Source organism: Triturus cristatus, chromosome 2_2, assembly GCF_964204655.1.
Source record: "Triturus cristatus chromosome 2_2, aTriCri1.1, whole genome shotgun sequence".
In the NCBI taxonomy this organism is placed as follows: Eukaryota; Metazoa; Chordata; class Amphibia; order Caudata; family Salamandridae; genus Triturus; species Triturus cristatus.
Window position 1 is genome coordinate 540,883,040 of NC_140582.1, and position 27,180 is coordinate 540,910,219.

General features: G+C 43.6%; 1 protein-coding gene across 1 annotated transcript in view; it reads left to right on the forward strand.

Annotated features, from left to right (window-relative positions):
• Positions 1-24,361, forward strand: part of MND1 (meiotic nuclear divisions 1) — a 440,846-nt gene extending 416,485 nt beyond the window's left edge. Inside the window, exons 7-8 of the mRNA XM_085641689.1 lie at positions 15,708-15,752; positions 23,646-24,361. Of these exons, the coding sequence (XP_085497815.1) occupies positions 15,708-15,752; positions 23,646-23,752 (152 nt within the window). The 3' untranslated portion in view covers positions 23,753-24,361. The remainder of the gene's footprint in view (positions 1-15,707; positions 15,753-23,645) is intronic.
• The last annotated feature ends 2,819 nt before the right edge of the window (positions 24,362-27,180 follow it).

Below are 27,180 nucleotides of genomic sequence, written 5' to 3' on the forward strand. Positions count from 1 at the left end.
GATTTAATGTATTACAACGTCTGATTTCTATGTGTGGCTGAAACAATGTTAATTCATAACCGGTGAGTCTTGCTATAGTCAAGTGTTGTGTTTGTGTGCGGTTCAAGAGAACCTCTACTGCGTGTGGTACTTGTACTGTCAATTGATGTCCTAACACTATGGCATCGCTTTGTCTGATTGCTAAAGCTGTTGCTGCCACTGATTTCAGGCACGCAGGAAGAGCCTGAACTACGGGATCTAATGTACTAGAAAAATAAGCACATGGTTTGTGTGATCCTGCTTGTTCCTGAGTGAGTACTGACAAGGCAGTACCTTCGCGTTCTGTAACAAAGAGTGTAAAAGGCTTACTGTAACATGGTGTTGCTAAAACAGGTGCTTGGCATAAAGCTTTCTTTAAGCTTTCAAAGGCATGTATATGTTCTTGAGTCCAAGGGAGGACAGTCGATGTGGCTGCCTCCTGTGTTGTCAACTGAATGAGTGGTTTTGCTAGAAATGCATATTGAGGGATCCAATGCCTACAGTATGAAGTGAGACCTATAAAAGCCCGCACCTCCTTTTGTGTCTTGGGTGGTGGCATGTTAGCAATTAACTGGATGCGATCGGGTGTAAGCTGTCTTCCCTCCTTGGACAGCAAGTGCCCAAGGTAAACAACTTGCTGGACACAGAATTGCAGCTTAGAAGGGGACACCTTGTGCCCCTTGTCGGCCAGAAATTTTAAAACCGTCAGTGACGCTTTTTCACATTCAGGTTCGCTTCGGTCGGTGATCAGCAGATCATCGACATATTGAAGCAAGGCAGTGTTAACTGGCATGTGGATACTGTCATGTTCTCGTTTCAGTGCTTGGCTATAGATGCTGGGGCTTTCTGTGAATCCTTGAGGAGCGCGTGTGAATTTAAAACTTCGTCCATTTAAACTGAATCCGAACAAATATTGACTTTCCGGATCTATTGGGACGCTAAAGAAAGCATTCTTGAGATCAATTACAGTAAAGAACGTTGCTTCTGAATCAATAGCTGTTAGTAATGAAGAGATATCTGGGACCACAGGGTATTGTGGCACAATACATTTATTTAATTCGCGCAGATCAATAACTAATCGATATACTGGTGGTGCTTTTGGATCCGTTCTTTTAAGAATCGGAATTATCGGGGAATTACATACATTGGAGTCGGTTTCCACAACCACTCCTTGTGCAATCAGCTCGTCAATGATTTGCAGCAAAGCCATAACAGCATCTGGTGGTAACTTGTATTGTCGCATTCGTGGTAGTACTACTCCTGTTTTTAGTGTGACTCGATATGGTGTAATGTTCATGCAACCAACATCAGTGGGGCCTTGTGCCCATAAATGTGTCGGCAAATTCTGCAGCCGGTGATCCATGTCTCTGGACACGTAGTGACCTTTGAAGTCACGTAAAAATAATCGTACTCCTTCCGGAGAACAACATATTATGGCTCCTAGAGCTTTCAATGTTTTTATACCTAACAAGTTTTCTGGACATGATTTAGTAAGCAATAAATCTGTAGTTCGTGTCAATGGACCAACCGTAAGTGGTAGGGGTTGCGATACTTCATTAATGATAGGCTTTCCTGAGAATCCAAGGGAAATATTCTGTGAGCCTGAGAGGGGTGCCCCTGGAACTTCACTGCGTCGTATAGTTGTTCTGCTTGCCCCTGTATCAAGTAAAAACTTTCTGTCTTCCCCTAATAGTTCACTATGTACATAAGGTCCCTCTTGATCTACAGGAACCTCGATAAGGGGTAAGCCAACTTCCCTCTCTAGGCTGTTTCATGTGTAGCGCTGATAATCGGGATAGTCATTTTGTGCATACTGGTACATCTGTTGTGTTGTTGCTTGTGTGGCAGCAATAGGCTGCGCTTGTGGTGTTGCTACGGTCTGTTGCGGAGCTGTCTGTTGCGGAGCTGGCCTAGATTGTGCATGCTGAGGGATTTGTGATTGGTTCTGATCCTGTCTAGGTGGACGTGGTCTTTCCTGGGTTCTACCCGTGGCGATATTATGTTTCAGAACTGGACAATCGTGTATATAATGACCTTGTTGTTTACAATAGTTGCATGTCCCTTTCGTCGGACCTGCGGAATCACCCTTTTTATGACCATCAGCTGGAACTGACTGAGCAACAAGCATTTTCATTTTCGTGTCTTTCATACGTCTTTGTTCATGTTCTTGTTCTTCTCTAATTCTATTGTGGTGATATTGTAACATCTGTAACATTTGTGACGGGGTGTTACCTTGCCAGGTACTCTCAAATTTCAATACTCTATTCTTAACTTGCGGTAGGGAATTTTCAACTAATTTTGTCACAAACAGATGTGGATATGACTCGCTACTTGCTTTTATGCCACTATTTATACCAAAACATTTTTCAAATCGGGAATAGAAATCACTAGTGTATTCATCTTGTTTTTGTTTACAGGCTGAGATTGCACCCCAGTCCTCCTTTTTCGTAGTTAATAAACGTGGCAGTACCTGCACTAGTAATCCTGGTAGTGCTGTAGTCTTTTCCCCAAGCCCTGATCCTGCAGCTCGGGCCTTTTCTTCGTTTTCTAATGCTGTCCAATCTATTTTTTGGTCTCCCACCTCCCATTCCTTTTCTTTGAGTTTCTCATAAATACCGGCAGGCATTAATACTTTTAATATTTTCATAATGTCGGGGTAGGTATACTCTCCCATGAGTAACATGTCTTTTATCTCACGGTGGAAACCTGCTGGATCCTTGTCATGGCTGGGTACTACTTTCTTCATTTCTAATAATTCAATTTTAGTTATAGGCGTGTACACAAACACGCGTGTAAAATTATTGTCTTCACCTCTTATTGGGTGTACTTCGCGTAAGGGATTTTGTCTATCTATGTGATACATCTTTCTTCCCATAGTGGGAACTGGAACATGTTCTGGGCATACGAAAACTATATACTGGTTTCGAAATTCTAGAATTTCTTTAATTAAATCAGTACCTGACCCTCTCCATTTATTCGTGAGTAATTCGAACAATATGTCAGGTAAGGGTCCAGGATCGGAGTGTTGGCTTTTATATAATATAAGGAGGTGTTGAATCATGTATATACCAGCTAAACGCTGTTCGTCTGGGGCAAGATTCAGAAACGTGTGTGCTAGTGCATCTTCACTGTATTTGTCGGGACTGTCAGCCCATTGTACTGCTGACCTGGCCAATTCTTGTTCATCCATAGAATCGAGCATATGGTACCCCCTTCGGTCTCGGAGTAATTTATCAGCGGCTTGGAATAGGTGTTCAGGAGACCTTGTATTTAACATAGGGGCTTGGAAATGTCTGTTACATTCTGGACGTATCGGACGTATCGGATCATTAAAGCATCTGGTTTGATTAAAAGATCTTCCTTTACCTACATAAGCCATCGTTTCTAATTGTCCTGTAGGCATTTCGTCCTCCTCTCCCTCTGATTCATGTAGATCTGACTCTAATCTTTCTGTATGTATTCGTTCTACTTCTTTGCGAATCTTACGGCACATAACTACTATACATGTCTGTTTATCATGTTTCCCTTCTGATATATTCTGACCCCATTTGGTAAGTACTTGCATTTCCTCCTGATCTACCCCAGGCCTATCTCTGTTTCTGATCACACAGTTTATGAAGAAGCGTAACAGTTGTCTCTGTACATCCACTTTCTGGTATTCCATAGCTTCGTCAATACTTTCAGGGCCTCGTCCTGATTGGACAAAGTGATATATATTGTCTAAATGTGCCACCATTCCTGGTAGCGTCGCTAAATATCTTGAAGCTCGTCGTATACGTAGTGATGACAGCAGCATACCGTCCCGTCTACCGGGCACAGGATCATATCTACAATCCACTAGATGCTCTTTAAACAAGTCTGAAGTTGCTAGTTGGGGTGTACGTTCGTATGCTAAATCTCTAAGGGATAATTTATTTCCTCGGGGTGGCGTGGCAAAAATTTCTGTCGTACCTCCTGTCGCACCGTCTGAGGTGCTAGGCACAAAAGGATTTGTTGGATGTAAGATAGGAGCTGTAGATGTAGGAAAAGCGGTAGAAACAGATGGACCTGTGGGAATGTGCGTAGGAGTTTGTTGTTGCGGGGATACAGACGGATGATCTTGGCGTTGAGCACCATCGGTGGGCGGTGTGTGTGGCGGAGCATTAGCATATTCAGGAGCTACATCATCTAAATAGGAAGAAAGGAAAACGTCTTTTGCTGTTTTGGGATGTGCTTTTATCGGGAGTAATGGAGGTGTCAAGCCTTTCGGTATTTCCGGGGTGGCCTGAGGTAACCCTTCGGCCAGAAGAGGATACATACCATTCATAAGAGTGTTTCGTTGTCTGTCTACTTGTTCTGCTTTTACTCGGGTACCTTCCTCAATTAATATATTTTCTCGGGTTTTATTCGAATTCTCCCTACCTTTCTCTTCCTGTCTGAGCGCTTTTTCTGTACGTCTATATGATTCTTTACGCCATAATTCAATGGCATCTTTCTGTGACTGTCTGGCTTTCTTTTTCCATAATTCTTCTTCTACTCTCATGATGCAATCTGCATCCCAGGTCCCAGCTGCGGGCCATCTCTGACTTTCTGGTAAATCTTTGGTGTAGTCCACCCATAAATCAAGAAATAATACGGCATCTAGGCCATGCTTATGATACATAAAATACCCTGGAGTGTCCCTAGGTGGAATGGGAACAGCTTCTTCGAGTACCCCTTTTCTGGTTTTGATCTGTCTTAATTTTGAAAAGAGCGGCATTTTTAGACCTTATTACTTGAACACACTTAATACAAAAAACACAATAATGAGCAATCATTCACACCACAATATGTAGAACGTATTAAAACATTTAACATTTAACAGTTTAACGAACGATGATAACTAATAGGAAACTAGTTACTGACATAATACTGACACTAGATAATACTGAATTATATGCAAGACATACTAGATATACTGCTAAACAGTACAGATACACTGCTGAAACAGTGCAGACCGGATTTGTGTACCCAAACCCGTCTTGACCGGCACAACCTATGTGCACGTCTAAATGCCTCCCCGGCAACGGTACTCACCGGGTAGCACAGAACGGAAGGCCTCGGAACTGAACTGGACTGGACCGGACTGGACTCGACTCGACTGGACTCGGAACTTCGGAACCTGGTGGGCCTCTGTATACCTCGGATCTTGCTCTCTCAGCTAGGCTCTGGTCGGGATACTTCGCACTTCTCACCGCCTCGTCTGGGTGTTGATCGCAGCCTCAGTCACCCCCGCTTGGCCGGAGGGAGATACAGGAAATCCTGCAGGTACGCGTTTTTGTCCGTTCAGCTGTGGCAGGAGACCGGGCCTGCAACGCACCTCCGGCGCGTGAGATGAGAAAGTGTCCCTGTTCGGGCGCCAATTTATGTGGTAAATATTTCATTACCGGTACTATTTTTTATGCGGTAAAATCTAGTAAGAATAACTCAGTATAAATAAGAGGCAGAATCCGTGGTATTCGAGGTTCTGAAAGGCTTTATTCCTCTACAAAGGAATTACGGTTCGAACCATAGGCTTCAAATTCCATCACCACGAGGGTTCAGGAAGGGAAGGCAATACATTATTGACAAGTAAAGATATTTATATGAAAAGCATTACATTAAGACAGATGCAGGAGGCGTAACAGCTGATAGTACAGATAATAATACACATACGTAATGAAAAAAGGCGTACATATAGGCGTAACTAGAAACGTCATTAAACATGATGTCACAAGTGGGTGGATCCATAAGAGAATCCTGCAATGTCAGCAGAAAATACTTGGCAGAAATGCGCGCGCGGCCGCATGACGTGTGATTGACGTGCAACTAGAGGGTGAAGGGGACTTGACATTTAGCTCTACATGTGGAGACAGAAGTCTGAGGGGTCATGTCAACCTAATCCCAAATCATATCTAATATCTTATGTTTAAAGAACTGTATTATCCAAAAGGAAAGGTCTCTCGGGCGGAATCTATTCTATACTGACTGTTAGTGCGTGTACAAGCGTCTAAGTGTCTACATGAGATGCGAGGGGGCAGGAATCTTCCATGGTAACAGGGGCTATGAATTACTTGCATGAGGACAGTGAGGCCTGGCCCTTTGCTCGGTAGCTGGAAGAATGTTTACCTAAACTACTAGACAGGAATGCATCGGATGAGGAGCGGAGCAGATAATCTTGAAGGTGAAATACAGTTTTTGGCAGGCAACGGCCGGATCAGGCACCGTTAGCCGCGCAGGGAGTAGGACAAAGTTCATGGATACAGATGCGGGCTTGGACCGGAGCTTTCAGAGGCAGAGGGCAGGAAAAGGCTTGATGGCAGAATTCAGGGCCTACTCGCCTGAATCTGTAAAATGTGGAAAGTGAACCACATAAAGTCGGTGGCCTTTCATACTTAGGAATGGAATATCTGACCCATTCATGGCGGATCTGAAAGAGGACATGTTGACGGTGGACGCACATGTATTTGCGTCTTCATAACTGGAACGGGAGGGAACATACATGTACTTGTAGCATGCACATGGAGCCGTTGGGGTCTACGATAGGGGACATAACTGATCATAAAATTCATATTTCCTCAGTTGTCTAATAATTCTCAGTTTGGACAATATGTTTTGTTGGTTTTGTTAATTGGGCTCAGTCCAGCTGAGTTTTTTCGAGCCAGAACCCAGTTTTGGTTTATAACTTCTCTGGAGACAGCATGCCGACTCTGCTTCCCTTATTGTGGTAAGTACAAAACAATCATGAAAGCAAAATCACACTCTTATAAAAGCGCCAACTGTGTAGAATGCAAGTACCTTTTCCAAACATTTTGAAGAGCTGGTCGTGGGAGTGGCTTTGTCAACGCTTTCCTTTATCAGAAGAGGAGGATCTGCAGAACCAGTGGAATGCAAAGTGATTCCAAAATTAAACTAAAATGCTTTCACTTGATCTTTTCATTAGATATATTCAGTATATATAATTAACGTCACATCAGCAGTATAGCCGCAAGAAAAAGAAATACAGAATAGAAATTCTGTTTGCTCTTGACCCATAAATTATCAAAAGAAACCATACATGATCCTGTTTAAAAAGAAATAATCAAATAACCTGGTCACTTAGAATAGCTAACCAATCATTAGCACGAGCGAGAAAACACATCGTGTGCTTAGAGAAAAAGCCCATAATTGTGCACGTTGAGAAGGTTTGATATTCAGTTACAGCACAGGGGCTCCCGTGAATAGGACAGTTGCCTGCCTGTTCCCAGGCAACCTAAGCTTCCTCACTACCCACCCTACCCCAGAGAGCTTGGTGGTCCAAGCCTCTACTTCCCATGGCACGTTACATCCACTTCCCGGGACAGGGAATCCAAGAGGCTGGATAGTTGGGGTAAGAAACCTTTTTCTTCCACCAGCCTTGCATTGCGATCGGTGAACAATGCATGCTTGTTGGGCCATTATTCACATTCCTTGTAGGAAACACATGTGCAGGTGCTGCCACGGGTCCCGGAGGAGGCCCAGGTTGTCCTCTCCCAAGCAGTGTCAGACAGGAGAGATGCAGCAAAGTTCACCATCCGTTGTGGTCTCAGAATGACCGACTTGCTGGGCTAAGCGATTTCATTGACGATGGCTGTTCGACACCATGCCTGGTTGAGAACTTCTTGCTTTTCAGGGGATGTCCAGGCTTCTCTCATGGACATGCCCTTTGATGGCACCCTTCTTTCCAGAGACATGGCGCTGAAGCGCTTTAAGGACTCATGGGCTGCGGCCAAGTACTTTGGCCTCTCAGTGGCCACACGTTCACAGTCTGCCTTTCGCCCCTTTCGTGGCTACGGAAGGGGCTTTCAGCCACATCAGCCCTATCCCAGCCACAAGACATGCAAGTTCCATAACCTCCGCACGGTCTAGAGCGCAGCTTGTTCCGACCTCGTGGGTCGGGCGACCAGAGGTCGGGTCAGTCCACTGCACCATTACCCCCGCAGCCTCGGCCTCCAAACCCTCCTAGCCTTGCCCTTCTAGACCATGGGGGCAAGTTGGTGGCAGGATCAGCCATCACCTCCACCACTGGCAGACCATCACATCAGACAGGTGGGTTCTCCAGATAGTCCGAAGTGGTTACCTCTGTCCCCTTCAAGTCTACCCCCTTCCAAGCCTCCATCTTGCAATCGGCTGATGAAAAATCATCTCATTTTGCTTCAGGAGGAAGTCATGACCCTCTTGACCAAGAGCCATAGAGCGGGTTCTGGTGCCAGAAGTAGTCTGTGGTTGTTATTCCTGCTACTTTCTGGTACCGAAAAAGGACAAGGTCCTTTTTCCTATCCTATATCTACGAGCCCTCAACTGCTTCCTCGAAAAGGAAAAGTTCAAGATGCTCACATTACTTCAGGTCTTGTCTACCCTGGACCCAGGAGACTGAATGGTAGCGTTGGACTTGCAGGACGCCTATTTCCACATTCCCGTCCTGTTTGCTCATAGGCCCTACCTGCAGTTTACGGTAGGCCATGAGCACTCTCAGTTCACCGTGCTCCCCTTTGGCATTACCAGCACCCCACAGGTTTTCACCAAGGTGATGGCGGTGGTCACAGCTCATTCTTCCCCTAGCTCAACAACTGGCTGATGAAGGTGGACTCGCTCCCAGGCTTTAGTCCCCCAACTCCAGACTTTGGCGGACTCATGCATTCGCTGGGGTTCACTATCAACGTGCCAAAGTCACACATGAATCACTCTCATATGCTCCTTCTCATTGGAGCTTTTCTGGACACAGTGCAGTTTCGGGCTTATCCTCCTTAGTGGCGAGTCCAGGATATTCAGGCTCTGATACTGATGTTTCAGCCTCTATCCTGGATTTCGGTGAGAATGACTCTGAGGCTGCTGGGCCTCATTGCCTCCTGCATCCTGTTAGTGACATGCCCAATGGCATATGCAGGCTCTGCAGTAGGACCTGATGTTCTACTGGGCACAGCATCCGGGTAATCTCTGCCACAAGGTCCAGTTCGCAGAGGAAACTGCTCAGGAATTGCAGTGGTGGCTGACAAACCGCCCCCACCCATATATCACAGTAGTGGCAGATGAGTCACTTCTGAAATGGGGTGGCCATCTGGAAGAGTTGGAGATCAAAGGACTCTGGTCTCCGGCGGAATCTGGACTCCACATCAACTTGCTGGAGTTCCAAGCGATTCGTTTGGCATTGAAAGCCTTCCTTCCATCAAGGGGAAGCTAACCAAGTGTCCACGGATAACCCCACTGCCTTATGGTGCTGAAATATACAGGCCAGTGTGGGGTCGTGGACGCTTTGTCAGGAGTACATGCGCCTCTGGACTTGGCTTGAACAGCGGAGCATATCTCTGGTGGTTCAAAACCTGGCAGGTTTACTGAACGCCAGGGCAGACAAACTCAGCCGTCGGTGCCTAGCCAATCACAAATTGCATCTCCATCCGGATTTGGCGTAAGGTCTCTTTCAGCCGTAGGGAGAGCCTTCGTTCGATATGTTCGCCTCCACCAAGAACATGCAATGTCAGCAGTTTTGCGCGCTTGAGTTTGCAAGGCGGCTGTAGCTCGGAGAAGCTTTTTGTCTCGAGTGGAGCTCCAGCACCCTGCACTCCTTTCCACCCATACCACTCCTGAGTTCTCAATAAGATCAGGAACGAGCGGGCTCAAGTCATTCCTGTGGCTCCTGACTGAGCACGAAGAGTCTGGTATTCGGAGCTTCTCCAACAGAGCATCGGTCCTCCGATCAATCGCAGCAGCATGGAGGGTCCTCCACCCGAACCTCTCAACTCTACACCACCTTTCTTGGAGATTAAGCGGCAGCGGTTGACAGCATTCGACCTTTCGCCCGAAGTCTGTAATGGTATTTTGGCAGCCAGGCATCCCTCCACCAAGACTGTATATGCCTTCCGATAGAACACATTTTTAATATATTGCACAAAAAAGTCTGTTGACCCTCTTTCTCCTTCCCTTTCTCATGTTTTGCTTTTTATTTTAACCCTTGCCCTGCAGGGCTCTTCTCTGAGCACTCTAAAAGGGTACCTTTCAGCCCTGTTTGCTCTTCTGCGGCTGCCAGATCAGCTCTCATTATTTCACGCATCCACCAGGAGGGTGAGCAAATTGCAGGTTTTGTCAGCCAAGCCTCCTTACCTGACAATATTCCCTGACAAGTTGGTGCTTTGCACTAAGACTTCTTCCAAAAGTGTTAACACCTTTCCATGTAGGGCAATCTCTCACCTTGCCAACTTTCTATACTCCACTGTATCCCTCTAAAGAAGAGGAGCGACTCCACCGCCTGGACCCAAAAAGAGCGTTTTCGTTCTACCTTGACCGCACAAAAGATTTCCAGTTGGACGGCTAACTCTTCATGGGCTGCGTTGGAGCAAAGAAAGGTTATGTGGCTGTGTGGTGCAGAAGAGGACTATCTTGCAATGGGTCATTCTCTGCATCAAGATTTGCTACCCTCTGACAAAGAAATTGCCTCCTGAAGACTGAAGAGCTCATTCCACCAGAGCTAAGGCTACTACTGCAGCATTGTACGTGGGGTTGCAGTCCTCGACATTTGTCAGGCAGCAATATGGGCATCCCTGCCCACATTTACCACGCATTACTGCCTCAACTGGTCCAAACTTGTCCACAGTCCCTCCTCCTGGGATGATATTGCTTGGGTATCAATTCAAAGGTAAAGAATCTGCGGCTTCATGTCTCTCTCAGATGAACAAGTTACTTACTTCCGGTAACGCCTTATCTGGTAGAGACATGATGTAGCCGCAGGTTCCTTAGTGACCCATTTCTCTTTTTCACAAGAGTGAGAGAAGCAGCTCAGTTGCAATCTCCCAGGTACTATAATATCACAAAAGGCAACTGCTGTTTTCTGTTCTCCAAAAGGATATACAGATTTTCGAACTCAGTTTTCCACCTAGGGATTCCAAACAAATGGTTTGTCCTAGTACATAACCGCTCTGGGTTTTGGAATATCCAAAGATATTGGAAAAGACGCCTCACTCACTAATAGTGACATGCTTCATCATTGGCGTCTTTCCACACCCAGGTAAGATGGTACTACCTTTGCGGACTCAACCAAAGATGTTATGGGAGTTCTTATATAAAGTATTAACTGGTTATGCAGGGAACCAGATGGGTGATATATTAAAAAATACCTACAGGTATACCCAAACTCTATGCTTTATTCCTAGGGTACCTGGGGTATAAGATAAAATCGTGAAATCGATGGGGTTCTTTTGAATTCAATTAATTCAAATGTACCCTCTTTAAAATGTCAACATGTTTCGGCCCTCAACGTGAGCCCTTCCGGGTCTGGGGCCTTCTTCAGGGCTAGATTGTCTACTCCTAGGTGTCCCTGCTTTTTGTTTGGCAATTTATTAATGCAAAAAGAATTAGACCTATTGCATTCACCTATATTCCTTATTGGTCCAATAGTTTTTCTATTGTATGGTGCGACTATGCACCACGCGGTCTTGTGAACTATGGTGCCATCTTGTAGTCACACATTCGTCAAAGATCAGTCACCGCTATGCTACCTATGTTTCACCGCCTGCTGCCGTCGGGACACCTAGGAGTAGACAATCTAGCCATGAAGAAGGCCCCAGACCTTATATATCACCCATCTGGTTCCCTGCATAACCAGTTAATACTTTATATAAGAACTCCCATAACATCTTTGGTTGAGTCCGCCCAGGTAGTACCAACGCCAATGATGAAGCCTGTCACTATTAGTGAGTGAGGCGTCTTCTCCAATATCTTTGGATATTCCAACACCCAGAGCGGTTATGTACTAGGACAAACCATTTGTTCGGGATCCCTCGGTGGAAAACGGAGTTCAAAAATCTGTATATCCTTAGTGACCCACCCATCCTCCCCGCACTGCGGGCAGGTTTTCTAGGTCAGGGTTAATCCCTTTTAGGGCCCTATTTGTTCAAAACACACCAATTTCAGTGCACTTCATGGCTCCACTCTTCTGGCATGGAAAGTTGTGAAAAGTAACTGGCGTCAGCGCACCGAGGTGGTGCCAATATCAGTGACGCAGATGTGACTATGGCATCAACAACGTCACACGGAGCTGACCAATGCCACCTACCAGCGTGTAGGGGTATTGCTTGAAGAAAAATAGTCCAGATTCAGTCTGATGCCTGGGAAATACAAAGGTAAGGAATCTGCGGCTAGATCATGTCTCTACGAGATAAGGTGTTATCGAAGGTAAGTAACTTGTTCTTTAAAGCAGTTTTGGGTTGTAGCAATTTTGTTCATATAGAACGAGGCTCTGGCCTCACAATAAGTTTTTGGGTACGACTTTAAAGCTGATTTATAGATTTCCTTGTCCTCATTAGTATAGGTTTACGCCACACCCTCCCTAGCTGTTTGCATGACTTTTTCTTTTCATACAAGGAATCATTGTACCATGGATCTGGGGGGAGGATTCTAGGGTGCTTTTTGTTAGAGAAGGTAATTAACATATCCTGTGAGGACCTGAGCCAGGAATCTATGGTTAGTGTATCTGACACCACTGATTTGCACAGCAAGGGGGGGGTTGACTTCTAAGATGGCATTCCACATGGGGACACCCAACCGTGGCTAGCTTCCACTAGAGAAGACTGGGTGATTCTCACAGGTCTGTGGCCTCATGCCTATTGAAAGTGTGAAAGGGACTGCAAAATGGTGAGACCATGACAGATAAAAGAGGGTCTGATTGCAGATTCCTCCAGTTGGAAAATATAGGATCCACCAAGTTTTCAACTTTAGGAGTAGGAGAGCTATTACTGTTGTTAGTACATCTGACAATGGCTTTCTGCATTATTCTTGAACTGGAGGTTGAGCCAGTAATTCTTAATTGTATTGATCACCCCTTCTCTTCCCACTTGTGTAGGACCATGAAATAACCGAATCTCTGTGGTAAAAGTGAATTTGGCAAGACTAATCATTTATCATTACCTTTCCATAAACCATCTTGACTTTGTTTGCATCCTGCTTTTCCCCATTCTTTATTTTCGTCATCTGACATTGTATCTTGTACTTACCTCATCTCATCCTACGTTTGTATTGACACTCAAGCAAAAATGAGTGCTAGGGGATTATCAGCCCCCATTGGCAATGCAGTACCCAGTTTTGCATAGTAACGTGCAACTGCCTTTAGTGACATCATCACTCCCATATCCATGTGCTGAGCATTTCACAACTGCAATTTTAGATGGTAATCTCAAAGATGAAAATAAATCAACAATTGATCCATTTCGAGTTGGTGTCATACCTGAGGTCATGAAGCTACACTGTGACCACAACTAGACAAAATCATACACAACTCCAAAGAAGTACTGACTACCAGTGCAAATTGCAACATTTTGTGCACGAGCAATACAACATACTCTCGTCAGCCTGTGCAGGAAACACTTTGTACAAATATGATGCTTCAGCAATGTACATTAATGTGCAAACAGCATATGCTACATGCAAATTTCCTTCAGTGTCTGTTAAATAAGATCCATCAGCAAATAGGACCAAAGCAGCTGAATTCAATGGCATGTCTTGCAAAATCAGATTCCCCCTATGGTCTGTCATGATGACATACTCATGATTCTTTCAGACCCACAAATATCCACACCAGCACCAATTGCATTATTGAGCTCTTTTTTCCTTTTTAAGGGCACAAAAAAAACTGGGGGAAGTGTGTGGCTGTGCCCCTATACCGAGGAACCACTAGAGCTTGCATACATGAGTTTCCGTTAGAAATGTGTCCAACGATGTATGTGTTAAGTGGAAATACCGCTAAGTAGAGGCTTTGAAGGAGTGGTGGTGTATCTTACCCCTACTAAATAAAATGCATACTGTCTTCGAAAAGTAGTCCCAGCATCACGTGTGTTTTTTGGGTTAGAGTTCAAGCAATCAAACTGGTGACTGCACATAGGTTTAAATATATACTGGGAAAAATTAGTGCAAAGAGACACCTTTTTGAGTAATAGTGCACAATACAAAAAATACCAAATGAATGAATAACCTTACTTATGAAAAGAACTCTCATTACCTCTATTGACTCAATTATTAATAATTTCATCTGAAGGATTCAGAAATCAAGAATGAGCAAGTTAAACACCCACACGGAAGGATGTGGACTATGTAAGCATAGCGTCCCTCAACTAATATTTACAATACTTTAATTTACCTTCTTCAGAAACCCCTTCCTGGAATCATGTAAAATATAGTATAGGATGAGAACAAAGTATAGATGTCTTATGCAACAACTGGCCATCAAGTCGAGTAACTGACAACCGAGTAGTGACATGCATGCTGAAAACTTGGAAGCCTCTCCGAAACATCTACTCATTGATCTGTGGCTCCATACAGTAGCCCCCTTATTGATTAACTGTGGTCTACAGCGCCAGGACACCCTAGGGAAACCGTGCGCTATATAAGCTCAAATAACATAACATAACTGTGGGCTGCTGTACCATCTCATGGATTAAAGGGAAATCTGGCATTAACAAAATAGATTTTGATACCCTAGCAACAAGCTTCCATTTTACCCTGACGCAGTATTGGAGATATTGCTAAGTAGTACATAGTATTTGTGCCAGAATAGGTGGAAGCCTGTTGGAGAATGTTCAAACTTCTCTAATTGAAAACCTAGGAACTAAAAGGATAATAATGGTTCTCTGGTCAATTCATAGACAGCCTATATTGTACCTCTACCCTCCTGATATCCAAGCTCTTCTGGCAAGATAAACTACACCCAGAAGACTGAAAAAGGTTGTTAGTTAAGCACAATAAACATCTCCAAGAATCCCAACTCAGATTTTCCCTTTTCAGGATGTTACACTACTGGAATTGGTCCCCCTTCCCACTACACAAAGCTAAACTTCTTCATTACTCTGAATGTTGGGGATGCAAACGAGGGATGTGATTGGACTCATAGTCTATGGGATAGCATGAACATTATTGACTCATGGACCAAAGGCTGAACATTCTTATGCTATACTAATGGTTGAATGATAATCTCGTAGGAACGGCTAACAATTGTCCATGATGTGTCAAACTGCACAATATTCACCAGTACAGACAGGTCTCAACTTGACTTGCTTGTGCAAAAACGTATATCCTTCGGCACTGCAGAAAACCCGCAGTACCTACCTTAAAGAAAGGGCTGATAAAACTTGTCTGAATAGCAAACTGTGAACGAGCAATCTATAAATGAAACAACTGAATGTCCTTTATCAAACCCAACCATTTCTGAGTCCACAAAAACCAAGGACTGAAAGCCCCTTACGGCAATGGGACAATTGTTTCACTCTGCTGTTTGTCACACAGTATTTGTAAAGACCCAAGCAGGGAATACATATGTATGAGTGGGGAGCCGAGGTTATATGTGAAAACTACAGACAACCCCACTTACAAATCGGAACCACACAGAGAATCAAACTATTGTGTAATCTGGACGAAATTGGAAATCTAATTTGAAATCCTTAGCAAGGTATCTACGGGGTGGGGGCGATAATATGTGTACTTGCTCTTGACTGACTCCCGCTTCTCTTACCTTAGTACTTCCTGTTAGTTAAATAAGACTGTGAGTACTGTTGATGCATAATGCTGATGGATACTAAGGTGACATGTCTACATTGTACTGTTAAGAAAATTAAAGTTTATTGCAACAACAAAAAGAAGAAACATAATTTACACTTCGTTTGCTCAATGCTGTTTGTATTTTTTTTCCCTTGAAGGTCAATCCAACAAGATTGCCAAAGACGCAGTCAACAGATGGACAGGTATGTACAGCTGCCATTAAGCATGGACAGTTGGGCACAGCGTTAAATACCACTTTTATATCCTTTGCTCTTAGTGCTTTGCCATCAACCCCAAGGAACTTTCACCACGCTTAATGCAAATTGTTGTAGTTGAAGCACGCATATTTCAAATTATTGAAAGATTATTTATCCTCTACAAATCCTAAATGTACATTTTTGTTTCGCTTGAAAGTTAAACTACTCTGTGCTGTACTCGATTTAAGTTTTTAAGAAAACAAACCTATGTTTAAAGGAAATGTAAAAAGGCAATCCGTAGTAAGTTGTCTTTCTTTAATACTTCCCTTGGTATACCTTGCATAGATTATCATGTCACAAGGATGGTAACGGATTTTATGCATGCAATGTACTTATTTAATATTTATAATGTATAGCTTAATTGAAATTCCCCGTCAATAGTACTGGAAGAAATTCCTGCTAGCTGGATTTCATGGCCCCCAAGTGTCTGAGAGAGTTTAGAAGTGATCCACTGTGATTCGTTGTGCAATCAAAATATCAAGTCGTATTCCTTAACACTTGTGTGCCCCCATACACAATAACTTGGTTACCAATAAAGTTCAATCTGCTGTGCCCTCACGGCATTTGGCTGCCTCTTTGTCAAGTGCTCTTCATTCAGATACGTTAATTAGATAAATATAAATGTTTTTGGAGTTGTTTCCATTCTGAGTACTGCAATGACACCAGTGAATGGACTGGTGGCTCAGGTGAAATCTTCTGCCTCTTTGGAATGTGTTGCTGGAGCAAAAACTGGTGGTGTTGCATGTTCTTTGGTCTGGTGTTCCTCTGGATCTGCTGTACCTCCCAGCAATACTAGTCTTTGTGATGGGTTGTAGAGGTGGACTTGGTGGCGGACAAACTATGGTTGTGTCTGTCCTTATTATAGTTGTGCTTTGAGGAAGAGTGGGCCCACACCCTAACACTGGGAGATGCTGGCCTCCTGTACTTTTTCTTGCAGTGAGTCCCTTGCTCTCCAGCTCTTTTGCATTCTCCTACGTAGTGAACCCCTGCACTGAGAGAAAGGTAGGTTCAGTCACAGAAGAGGTGTCTAGAGTTGGACAGCCTTGTCCGGCTGAAACTGTGATGGAGAGCACCAAAAGAAAGAGCCAAGCTCTGCTTAACATTTCAACCCCAAGCAAAGACACTGGAACGAACCAGGTTCTCCACTGCAACCCAAGCAAAGACACTGGAACGAACCAGGTTCTCCACTGCAACCCAAGCAAAGACACTGGAACGAACCAGGTTCTCCACTGCAACCCAAGCAAACCAGGTCCCCTAACATGCACCTAGGGTGGGAATATGCTTCACTTCTCAGTGCATCTAGTCAGTAGCAAAGGACCAAGAAATAGGCATGCCACAGCAACTCTGTATCTCGGTATCCAGACAGAGCATGAAAAGCAAACTTATGGTGCAACAGAATCGCTGAAGCAGCGTAGGGTTTGGTCCCTGACTGGCCCTCTGCTCCGAGATGCTTGTTACCCTTTGACCCAGGTGAGATATGGTGTCAGCCCCTTTGCCCCAAAAGAACTAGGATGACAGGAGATCAGTGGGCTGAAAACTGAAAGATTTGTAACTGAACTGTGGTTGGGGTTCTGTTGTAAGATTTGCTGAGCACAAAGGAAGCCCTTTAAATTCATAATAAAGAACAGAAGAAAGGATCTGATGAGGCATCTGACCTATGGAGGAAAAAAGGGACATGCTTGTGTGTGAGGTATGTTAACTTGCATGTTACCTAGCACACCTCACTTTGATAAAACACCTATAAAAGCAGAATCCAATCCTGCGGGTACGGGGCATGGCAAAGACTTGATTAAAATGCAAATGAGTGAAATGTGGTTATAAAGATGTTGAAAATGCCAAATTCCTTTAAAAACAGAATCTAAAAAGTTCCAGAAAGCCGAAGCTAAAGAGCGAAATGTCTTGATATTTTTTTTACTGAAGGTGGTGGTAAAGTCAAAAATGATGGATCCGTGTTTTTTGGTATTTAGGTGATATCGTCAGAGTGCTAAAGATTCTCGTTTCACTGATTTGATGATTCTTTAAAACCTATGACCATGTTTTAACATTTTTCTGGGCACATGTTAAACAATACAATAGTCACTGCTAAAGGAATGCAATATTAGATATAAAAAGAAACAGTGCTTTAAATGGGCCGGTACTGAGTACAGGCACTATTTTAATTTGAGTGGGAGAGTACCGGCACTTCTCAAGAGTGACGTAATACGTTTAATTGGAGAGTACCAGCACTTCTCAGAAACAAGCAGGTACTCTGGTTCAGAGTACCTGCACTTCTATTTTTCCATTTCAAGCACTGAAGAGAAGTGAGTGAGTGATGCAGTGAGAGTGAATGATAGAATTGCTGAACTTTTATCCAAGAATTGGGAGGTTCTTGGGTAGGGAAGTTTGAGGTGAGAGTCTGGAGCGTGAGTGGGTGTGGGTGTGATGGGGAGTGTATGCATACAGAAGGCAGGAGTGGATCTTGTGTTTTGTGTGCAATTTGTAATGTTTGTTGTAGTTCTGTCCGCACATTTGTTTCTGACTTGGGTGTGGCATTTGCATACTTATACTCCGAGTATTCATTTTTGTCAAAAATCTAGAAAAGGGATTTCCATCCAAGAGGGTGGCAGCATAGGAGGTTGGCACCTAAGCTCCTGTTAGTTTCCTGATCTCACAACCCTTCTCCTCTGCCTACACATGGATTGTCATTCCATGTCCTCCATGGCTGTTCTGAAGATCTGAGGCAATAGAGAGACGAGCAGATCTGATTAGTACTACCAGTCACTCCTCTTAAGTTGAATTGGGCAAGATGGCTCAAAGAGTTTTGGATTCTGTGATGGTGTCAACAATTGAATTGAATTGTGCCACTGGATTCAAGTTAGCCTGGCTGATATGGGGTGAGGCCCCAAAACCGGTCCCATGATGCTTGTTTCCGGTCCAGGGAGGACCTGGCTTGGCAGTTCGGGCTGGACCGTTCCCATGAGGCACAGGCTCAAGACTGATTTGCATATGGCTCGGTCTGAACTAAGATGGCATGGTGAACAAAAGAACAATGGATTTAACCCAGATCTCTTGTCTGGGGGTGAATGTTTGATTTGCTCTGCATTCCGTCCATCATCTGTCTTTTGTTTTCTCTTCCTAAGTGTGCCGGGTTTTCCCAGATGTGGGATCCAGCCTCACTGTGCCACTGGATTCAATCTAGCCTGGCTGATATGGGGTGATGCCCTGAAACTGGTCCCAGGATGCTTGTTTCTGGTCCAGGGAGGACCTGGCTTGGCAGTTCGGGCTGGACTGACAGGGTCAAGACTGATTTGCATATGTCTGGGTCTGAACTGGGTTAGCATTGTGAGCAAAGTAAATGATGGATTTAACCCAGATCTCTTGACTGGGGGTGAATGTTTGATTTGCATTCTGTCCATCATCTGTGTTTCTTTTGTTTTCTCGCCCGAAGTGCGCCGGGTATGCCCAGACGTGGGTCCCGGGCCCATTTGTGCCACTGGATTCAAGCTAGTTTGGCTGATGAGGGGTGATGCCCCGAAACCGGTCCCAGGATGCTTGTTTCCGGTCCAGGAAGAACCTGGCTTGGCAGTTCGGACTGGTCTGCTCCCATGAGGCACAGGATCAATACTGATTTGCATATGGCTGGGTCTGAACTGGGGTGGCATGGTGAGCAAAAGAACAATGGATTTAACCCAGATCTCTTGAATAGGGGTGAATGTTTGATTTTGCTCTGCATTCCGTCCATCATCTGTGCATTTGTCAACAATTGAAGGGCATGCAGTTGGTAGAGGCCCCAGTGGTAAAGTAAGGACATACTTTGGTTAAGCCTGCTGCTTTGCAGTCATGGGTGGAAGTTGACAGAGGCCAGCTTGACACAGTGGTGGAAGGTACTGTGTAGCCTGAGCAGCCTTGATGGAATACAAAAGTGTCACAGAAGAGTGGAAGGAGCACTTCTGTTGAATTGCTGGTAAATAGGCAAGCTTGCAAGATAGCTCCTAACAAACAATGAGGCAAATTGCTAAAATTAGAGGGGAGCTAAATCAAAACTACTGGGTGGGAATTGGCAATGCTAAGGCTTAGGCAACACTTTTACAAGAAGGGCAACAAAGCTAAGAAACTCTTGCAATGAGATTGAGAACAGAGCAGGCAAAACTGTACTTAGGTTAGTTGGTGGAAGCAAAGGTTCTGGTGAGTAATGTGGCTGTTCCAAGAATTCTACCACAAATTTTACACGGGGCAAATATTTTAAAGAGACTGATATTTGTGAACTACCCAACACACAGTGACAGAACTAGCCAGAGTGAATGGGAAGGACGAAATGTAGACTGTCACTCCCACCTTAAATCCAATAAAGCTCCAGCCCAGATGAGTACACCTCAGAATATTAACAGTCATTAAAGAACATCCTGTTCAAACAGCTGGCGATACTATTTAATTGCTTCTTACAGGGGCAGTGTGTGACCAATAGCATGACAACAGCAGACCTTACAACTATCCTCAGGCCTGAGGAAGACCCATGTAAATGCAAATCATACAGCCCACTGTGTATACATTGACACTAAATGTGTTGCCACAATCTTACCAGAGTAATGTCAATTTTTGTTTTGTACGTAGCACAACTTTGTGTAATTGCACCTACATTTATTACATTTTGTAGTTTATTCGGTGCTTGGCGCGTTCGTGTTTTTGATACTAGCTGTAATTTAATTTGTCACGGACCACATCATACTCTGCTGATCCACTTGCGAAGTTGTGGAATTATTACTTTCTATTGTTTAAATTAATTCCAAAAGCGTTTTCAATAAAAATAAATCCAAAGATTTTTTTATTATTTTCTGTCTTTCACAATTCTTTATTTTGTATATTCTTGATAAAGCATCATTGTCTTCACAATGCTCATAATGCTTCACACATGTTGCTGTCTGCTAACTGAAAAGCAAGGAAAAAACTCTTTGATCAATGTTTTGAAGCCTATTTTTCATTTCTACATACTCGCAATATAAATCCCACTTATCAGTATCCAGAGATTCATCAGCCTCCACATCTCTTGTGTACTTATCCATCACTCCATGTTACTTACGAATTGAAAATTTTAAAAATGTTGACATAATGACTTCCTTGTGTTGGGCCCTGAAACTGTTCTCTTAGTCAATAAACTAAGAGTCAAAAATACGTCAAACCTTCTCTTTCATCTTTGAGGGCCACCACCAATTTGCGTTCTCTTTAGAGCCTCCCTGTATTTTTGTGTACTATGTCCACTTTTGCGTTTCTCCCTCCAGGCACTTATGCTTATGCCTGAGTGATTGGGAAAATCCATCCTTTTTGGGGTTACTGATTCTCAGAGGGAGTTCCCTGATCCATGGAAGCTCCACCTCTTCCAGCCCACGGTTTTCACCAAGAATTGAACTTCACTTCTGACCACCCACACAAAACACCAACCTTCCCGGAAATAAACTCTCTTATCCTGAGTTGCAGCTGCCTTCAGGCGAGACTGGGTCCTGTCTAACCCTCATATGACCCCATATGAAACCAAACCTAGAGATGCAGACCTTGTTGTGCCAGAGCAACATTTCACACACTGTACTACTGCCTGGTACTGTCTCCTAGGGAGACCTAGATTGTTTAGCTGTTTTACTGGTCCATCACTGATTTCCCCTTTTTCTTCTGTTTCAGACACTTCAACATGTTGTTGTTGTTAGTAGCTTTGAGAATCCCACACAGTATTACCATTGACCCACACCGTCATTCAGTGTGGTGGCTAAATGAAAGGCACCCCTTGTGTATGTTGCAACTTTGATACATTTTATTAGAAAAAGTTGGAGATTGGAGGGAGAGCTCTAACCATCCCTTCTGTTTCATTATCTTTGAAAATAGCCACTTTCTGAAAGTGCTATTTCCAAACTTAGAATTTAAAAACCTTCTTCCCTAAAAGATGTGCTATTAATTTCTGAGTTCAGGGATACCAGATTTCATATGTCTATCTTACTGCTATGGGAAGATATGCAGGTAAACATGTTACACAGCATTCCCCATGTTATCCTATGGGCAAGATAGCCTTTCAATAGTGAAAAACTAAATTGGCAGTATTTCACTATCGGGACATGTTACCCACACTAGAACATGTCCTACCTTTCACCAACACTGCACCCTGCCCAGGGGGGTACCTTGGGCCTACCATAGGGGTGTCCAATGTGTAAGAAAAGGGAAGGGTCAGGCCTGGCAAGTGTGTACACTGGCCAGGACAACATGGCAGTTAACAAACTGCACACAGGCACTGCAGTGGCAGGCCTGAGACACCATTTTAGTGCTACTCTTGTGGGTGGCACAATCAGTGCTGCAGGCCCACTAGTAGCATCTGAATCACCAGCCCTGGCACACTCAGTGCACTTTACTAGGGACCTACTGGTAAAACAAATATGCCAATCCTGGATAACCAATCACAATAATAATTTAACCAGGGAGGACTTGCACTTTGGCACTGATCAGCAGTGGCAAAGTGCCCAAAGCATCTAAACCACAAAAAACTAAAGCACAGTGTCAAAAATATAGGAGGCAGAGGCAAAAAGTCAGGGAAAACCACGCCAAGGTTGCCAGGTCTAACATGTGTCCCCCTCCATCTGAAAGGTGGGGAGAACCACCCACCCTCTTGGGAGTTCTCATCACTAAGGCGGAAAAACCTGGACAGACCATCAGCATTGGCGTGTTCTGTACCAGGGCGGTGTTCCACCGTAAAGTCCATTCCCTGTAGGGAGATGGACAACCTCAACAGTTTTGGGTTCTCACCCCTCATTTGCATTAACCATCTGAGGGGCCTGTGGGATGTCTGAACCCGGAAGTGAGTCCCAAACAAGTAGGGCCTTAGCTTCTTCAGTGCCCATACCACAGCAAAAGCCTCCCTTTCAATTGCACTCCACCTCTGTTCCCTGGGAAGTAGCCTCCTACTAATGAAACCTACAGGTTGGTCCAAGCCCTCGTCGTTCACCTGTGAGAGTACTGCACCCACTCCATGCTCTGAAGCATCGGTCTGCACCACAAACTCTTTGGAGAAATCAGGCACCTTGAGCACGGGTGCCGTGCACATGGCAGCTTTCAGGGCATCAAACGAGGTCTGGCAGGCATCGGTCCAGATCAACTTCCTGGGCAACTTCCTTGAAGTCAGTTCTGTCAAGGGGGCAACAATGGTGCCATACCCTTTGACAAATCGGCAGTAATACCCTGTGAGTCCTAAAAAGGCTCTCACCTCCGTCTGGGTCTTGGGGGTTCCCAAGCCAGAATTGTATCAATCTTCACTTGGAAGGGCGCCACGTGGCCGCTCCCTACCTGGTGTCCCAAGTAGACCACAGAACCCTGCCCTTGCGCCGGCTTCGGTTACACATCGGAGCTGGTTACCTTTTAAATACGGAGGGGGACTTTGCCGTCCGTGCAGGCTACCCTCCCCCCTCCCCCCCATCTCATGCCCTTCTACCGAGGATTACTCTCCACAGCAAAGGTCATGTCAAAGCCGCCAAACTTGTCAGATGGTCGTTACACATCATAGGTCTATGTCCCAGGGTTAGTCTTGTTATAGGGAAAGGGGTGCAAGTGTGTGCACACTATTTTCTCTAGTGTGGACTATTGTGACTTGGACACAATGAGGGGGCTATTGATGAATGAATTGATAACTTGTATGAATGGGAAGAGGAGAGCCATGTAAGTATATAAACAATGATAAATGGCTTTGTTTAATATGGGAATATGAGAGTTATTCCATGTATATTGTTTAGTAATCTTATATTCAACTCAGTTATCAAATTGTTTTAACAAATGATATATTTGGAAATGTATTGCCGGGCCCTTATTATTATTTTTTTTCTACCTTTACAGATAATATATTTGCTGTGAAATCCTGGGCCAAGCGAAAGTTTGGATTTGAAGCAAGCAAAATCGACAAAACCTTTGGAATTCCAGAGGACTTAGATTACATAGATTAAAGTGGTGATTAGGCGTCGCTGTTTAATGTTGAAAGGTGTGCACTCCAACTGTTTTGGAAGGAGAATTCTTGTTCATTCTTGTCCATCAGTATAAAAACTCAAAATAAAATCTTGCCACCGCCCACCTCATTAAATAATTGTTATGACCTAGAAAGAACATTCGATATGACCGGCAGTTTTTATTTCCAGAAACGCTTCCCACTGACCAATCAGATATTTTGAGAAAATTACAAACCTCTAATGTTTTGTTGAGTTTAGTTCGCTTTTCTTGCGTTAAGAGACCAAGACTCAAAAGCAGTCCTTGGCCAGGAGTCATTGGGTTGTGATAGTGCATTCCTCTAAATGCGCAGTTGGTATTTCAAGATCGCAGCGTTGACTGTTTCTAATTGTGGGTGCTGTGCATGTTGGAGAAAGATCAGCCTTGCCCTGACCTAGTTTTGCTCTCTGATTATTAAAAGCCCAAAACCTGCAAATGTAGGGCGTTGTGCCTTGCTTTTTGTGCATCATTTAACACTTGTTTATCTGTAAATATACTATATTTACAATCCCACCACCATTTTCAGTCCAACCAGTTAGTTGATTTTGGTAATAAATAATTGTCTGAATTCAGTCTAAATTGATTTGTCGTCTTACTTTAATGAAAAGTTAGTGTGAAAATGCCACACTAGACTGCACCAGCCCATAAAAAGTACCTGGACAACTGTTTTCATGTCACATGTATACAGAACTTTACATACTCCAACTAGTGTGACGTTGACACAAACAATTCGACATCCAAAACCTCTGATTAATTTGTTTTCAAAATGTTTTTGCAGTTTACATTTTATTCACCTGAAATGTACCTACCTAGTTTTCGCTTTATGATTGATTTATTTGCACATGGGGTTGAGTCATTTTAATAGGAGTGTTTCAGATTGGATATCAGCAGTTTGTAGCCAAATGAATCTCTGCAGGATTCCGTGAATGTGCAAACCTTGAGTTCTGTTGTACCTCGTGTACTGCTTCAGGTTTCTGCGGGCACCTGGTGTTCATTCTACGCCTTCCTTGCTCCCTAATGTACTCTGGAGTTCATTTACACTCAGCATTGCACTATTATGCTGTTTACTATGTAACGTTCATGCTCCTTAGTGAGTGTCTGGCATGGCACAAGTTATATCTGCGGTACTATGTGAAGCACATTTTATCCAAGGTATTAGTGAAAGTTGAGAAGCCACACAAACTTTATCAGTTGGCTCCCAAGGGCTCAGAGATTATGTAACTATGTATTCTGTGACTCAGAGAGTGAGTTGGTACAGAGTCTCAAAGATTGTTTAAATATGTAATCTATGACTTAGAGAGCAGTGATTTGCTGAAACAAGTTCTTTATCAAAACACAAACTGAGATCGGAAGAAATTCTACTTTTTGGTACAGCTGATAAGCAAACGAGAAACTATCTAATGAAATGTAACCCGCATCTTTACTTTCCTTTTTAAATTTATGCAATTTAAAAATCATGAGAATTGCAATAATGATGTTATTTTTACAAGAACTGTACAAGAGAAAACAGACCAATTTTAGGTGAAGATCCACATTTTATTGATGTCAAAACCTTGTTATCTTGTGAATTACATTATTAAAGGATTCTACCGATAGCGAAGCTGGCACCACTAAGGGCCTCTCTCAACTCTGCTGCTAGTCTCATTACAGGTTCAGAAAGAAACAATCACGTCATTCCTGACCTGAAATCTCTTCACTGGCTCCCATATGAGGCAAGGATTCATTTGAAAATTGCCTGCTAGAGCTGTCTGGTGGTGGCAGAGCATCTAGAGTCACCAGCTTCTTATTGCTGAAACCACCAGACAGCTCTAGCAGGCAACCACCAACATTTTATAAAAAGAAAACTTATAACTAAACCTCCTCAGGCATGGCCCTGAGAATCTGGAACTCCCTTCCCCCTGAAATCAGAATGAATTGCTCAACTGCTTCATTCGAGAAAGAAGTTTAAAGGATACTGATGAACAAATTTAGGCTGTAGAACGCATGAACCATACCCCAGGACATGATTGATCCCGTAGCCTGCACGCATGCTTATTTCTCACAGACTATGTTCTTACGTTGTTCTGCGGGATGTTGTCCGCCTGGAAACCTCTTGTTTTCTCTGTAGGGTATTGTCCTATCCCCTATCCCTCCTGGTTGTGGTGGTATTTTTATACATGTCGCATGGATTATTGTAAAGGGCTCTGGTACCTGCAAGGGTCATGTTTGTGCTATATAAAACTTTATAAGTAAATAAATAATTGGTAAATAAATAAGCAGTTTATTTTGTTTTTATAGTTGGTTTTTGGGTATTTGAAGTGCAATAGATATCAAGTTTGTAACAGTCTACAGCTTCGTCTGGAAGACAAACTTGTGCTTGTTTTGTTAAAGCTCTAGAGTCACACACTGAGTAGGTTAAAGGCTTAAACTTGATTGCAATGTGTATTTTAATACATTAACAGATGCACATTTTGTGATGAGCTCTCATACTATTTTAAAGAAAACAAACAGCAGCCATCCATGCAGAATTTGTCAACATCACTTATCATGACACAAACTGGGAGTTATAGAGATTGGCTCACGCACTTCGTTTTTGTATATGATTTATGAACAAAATATCTTGCTGTAGTAGTCTTGTTATCTACTGTTTTTGTGCACCAAGGTAGCGCTTTCTGATCAGAAGCGTGTAACAATACTTAAGAAATGCACTCCCCCCCCTCCCCACAGGGTTGCATACCTTTAATGCACTGCTGGCTTCCAATTGGAGGACGGTAAACTCTTTACTCTTAGTTTATAATAACCAACTGTACTCCTGGTTCATTCCATATTGAATTTCTTCATTCAAATATGATTTTTTTTTCATTTCAAATGTTTGATTTCCCAATGTGGATTATGTTTCCATGCGTATATTCATGGCATGTAGCAAATTAAATTTATCGTGTGTCCCAATGCATTTCGGGCTACATTTAGCACTTCATCAGGGGAAATGTTCCTAAAAGGAGAAATAGGGCGAAAATGAGAAATCAACTCATGAGGCACGAGGAGACCACCACCATATAATCACTGCTCAATGCGTGCACAAGTGTTGGTATATTAATGTGGTGTGTCGATAAACTTATTAAGTTTATGACATTGGCAAACTCTAGTCAGACATTGAAACACCTTGTGTCAGTCCGCTGATACTGCGAGTAAAAACAACACATGCACTCGATAGGATCAGTAGCCAAGAGCTCTTCGTTCGTACATTGCACTCATGTTGATGCTAATGTGCCGCCAGATATAAACCACCGCTGATGCTCAATCTGTAAATGTACTCAGTGGCTGAACTTGATAGCGTACTCGAGTAAATCGCAGGTCTCTAATTAATCGGGAACCAGAGTGATACACAAAACCTTGCACCGGCGTATGAGGC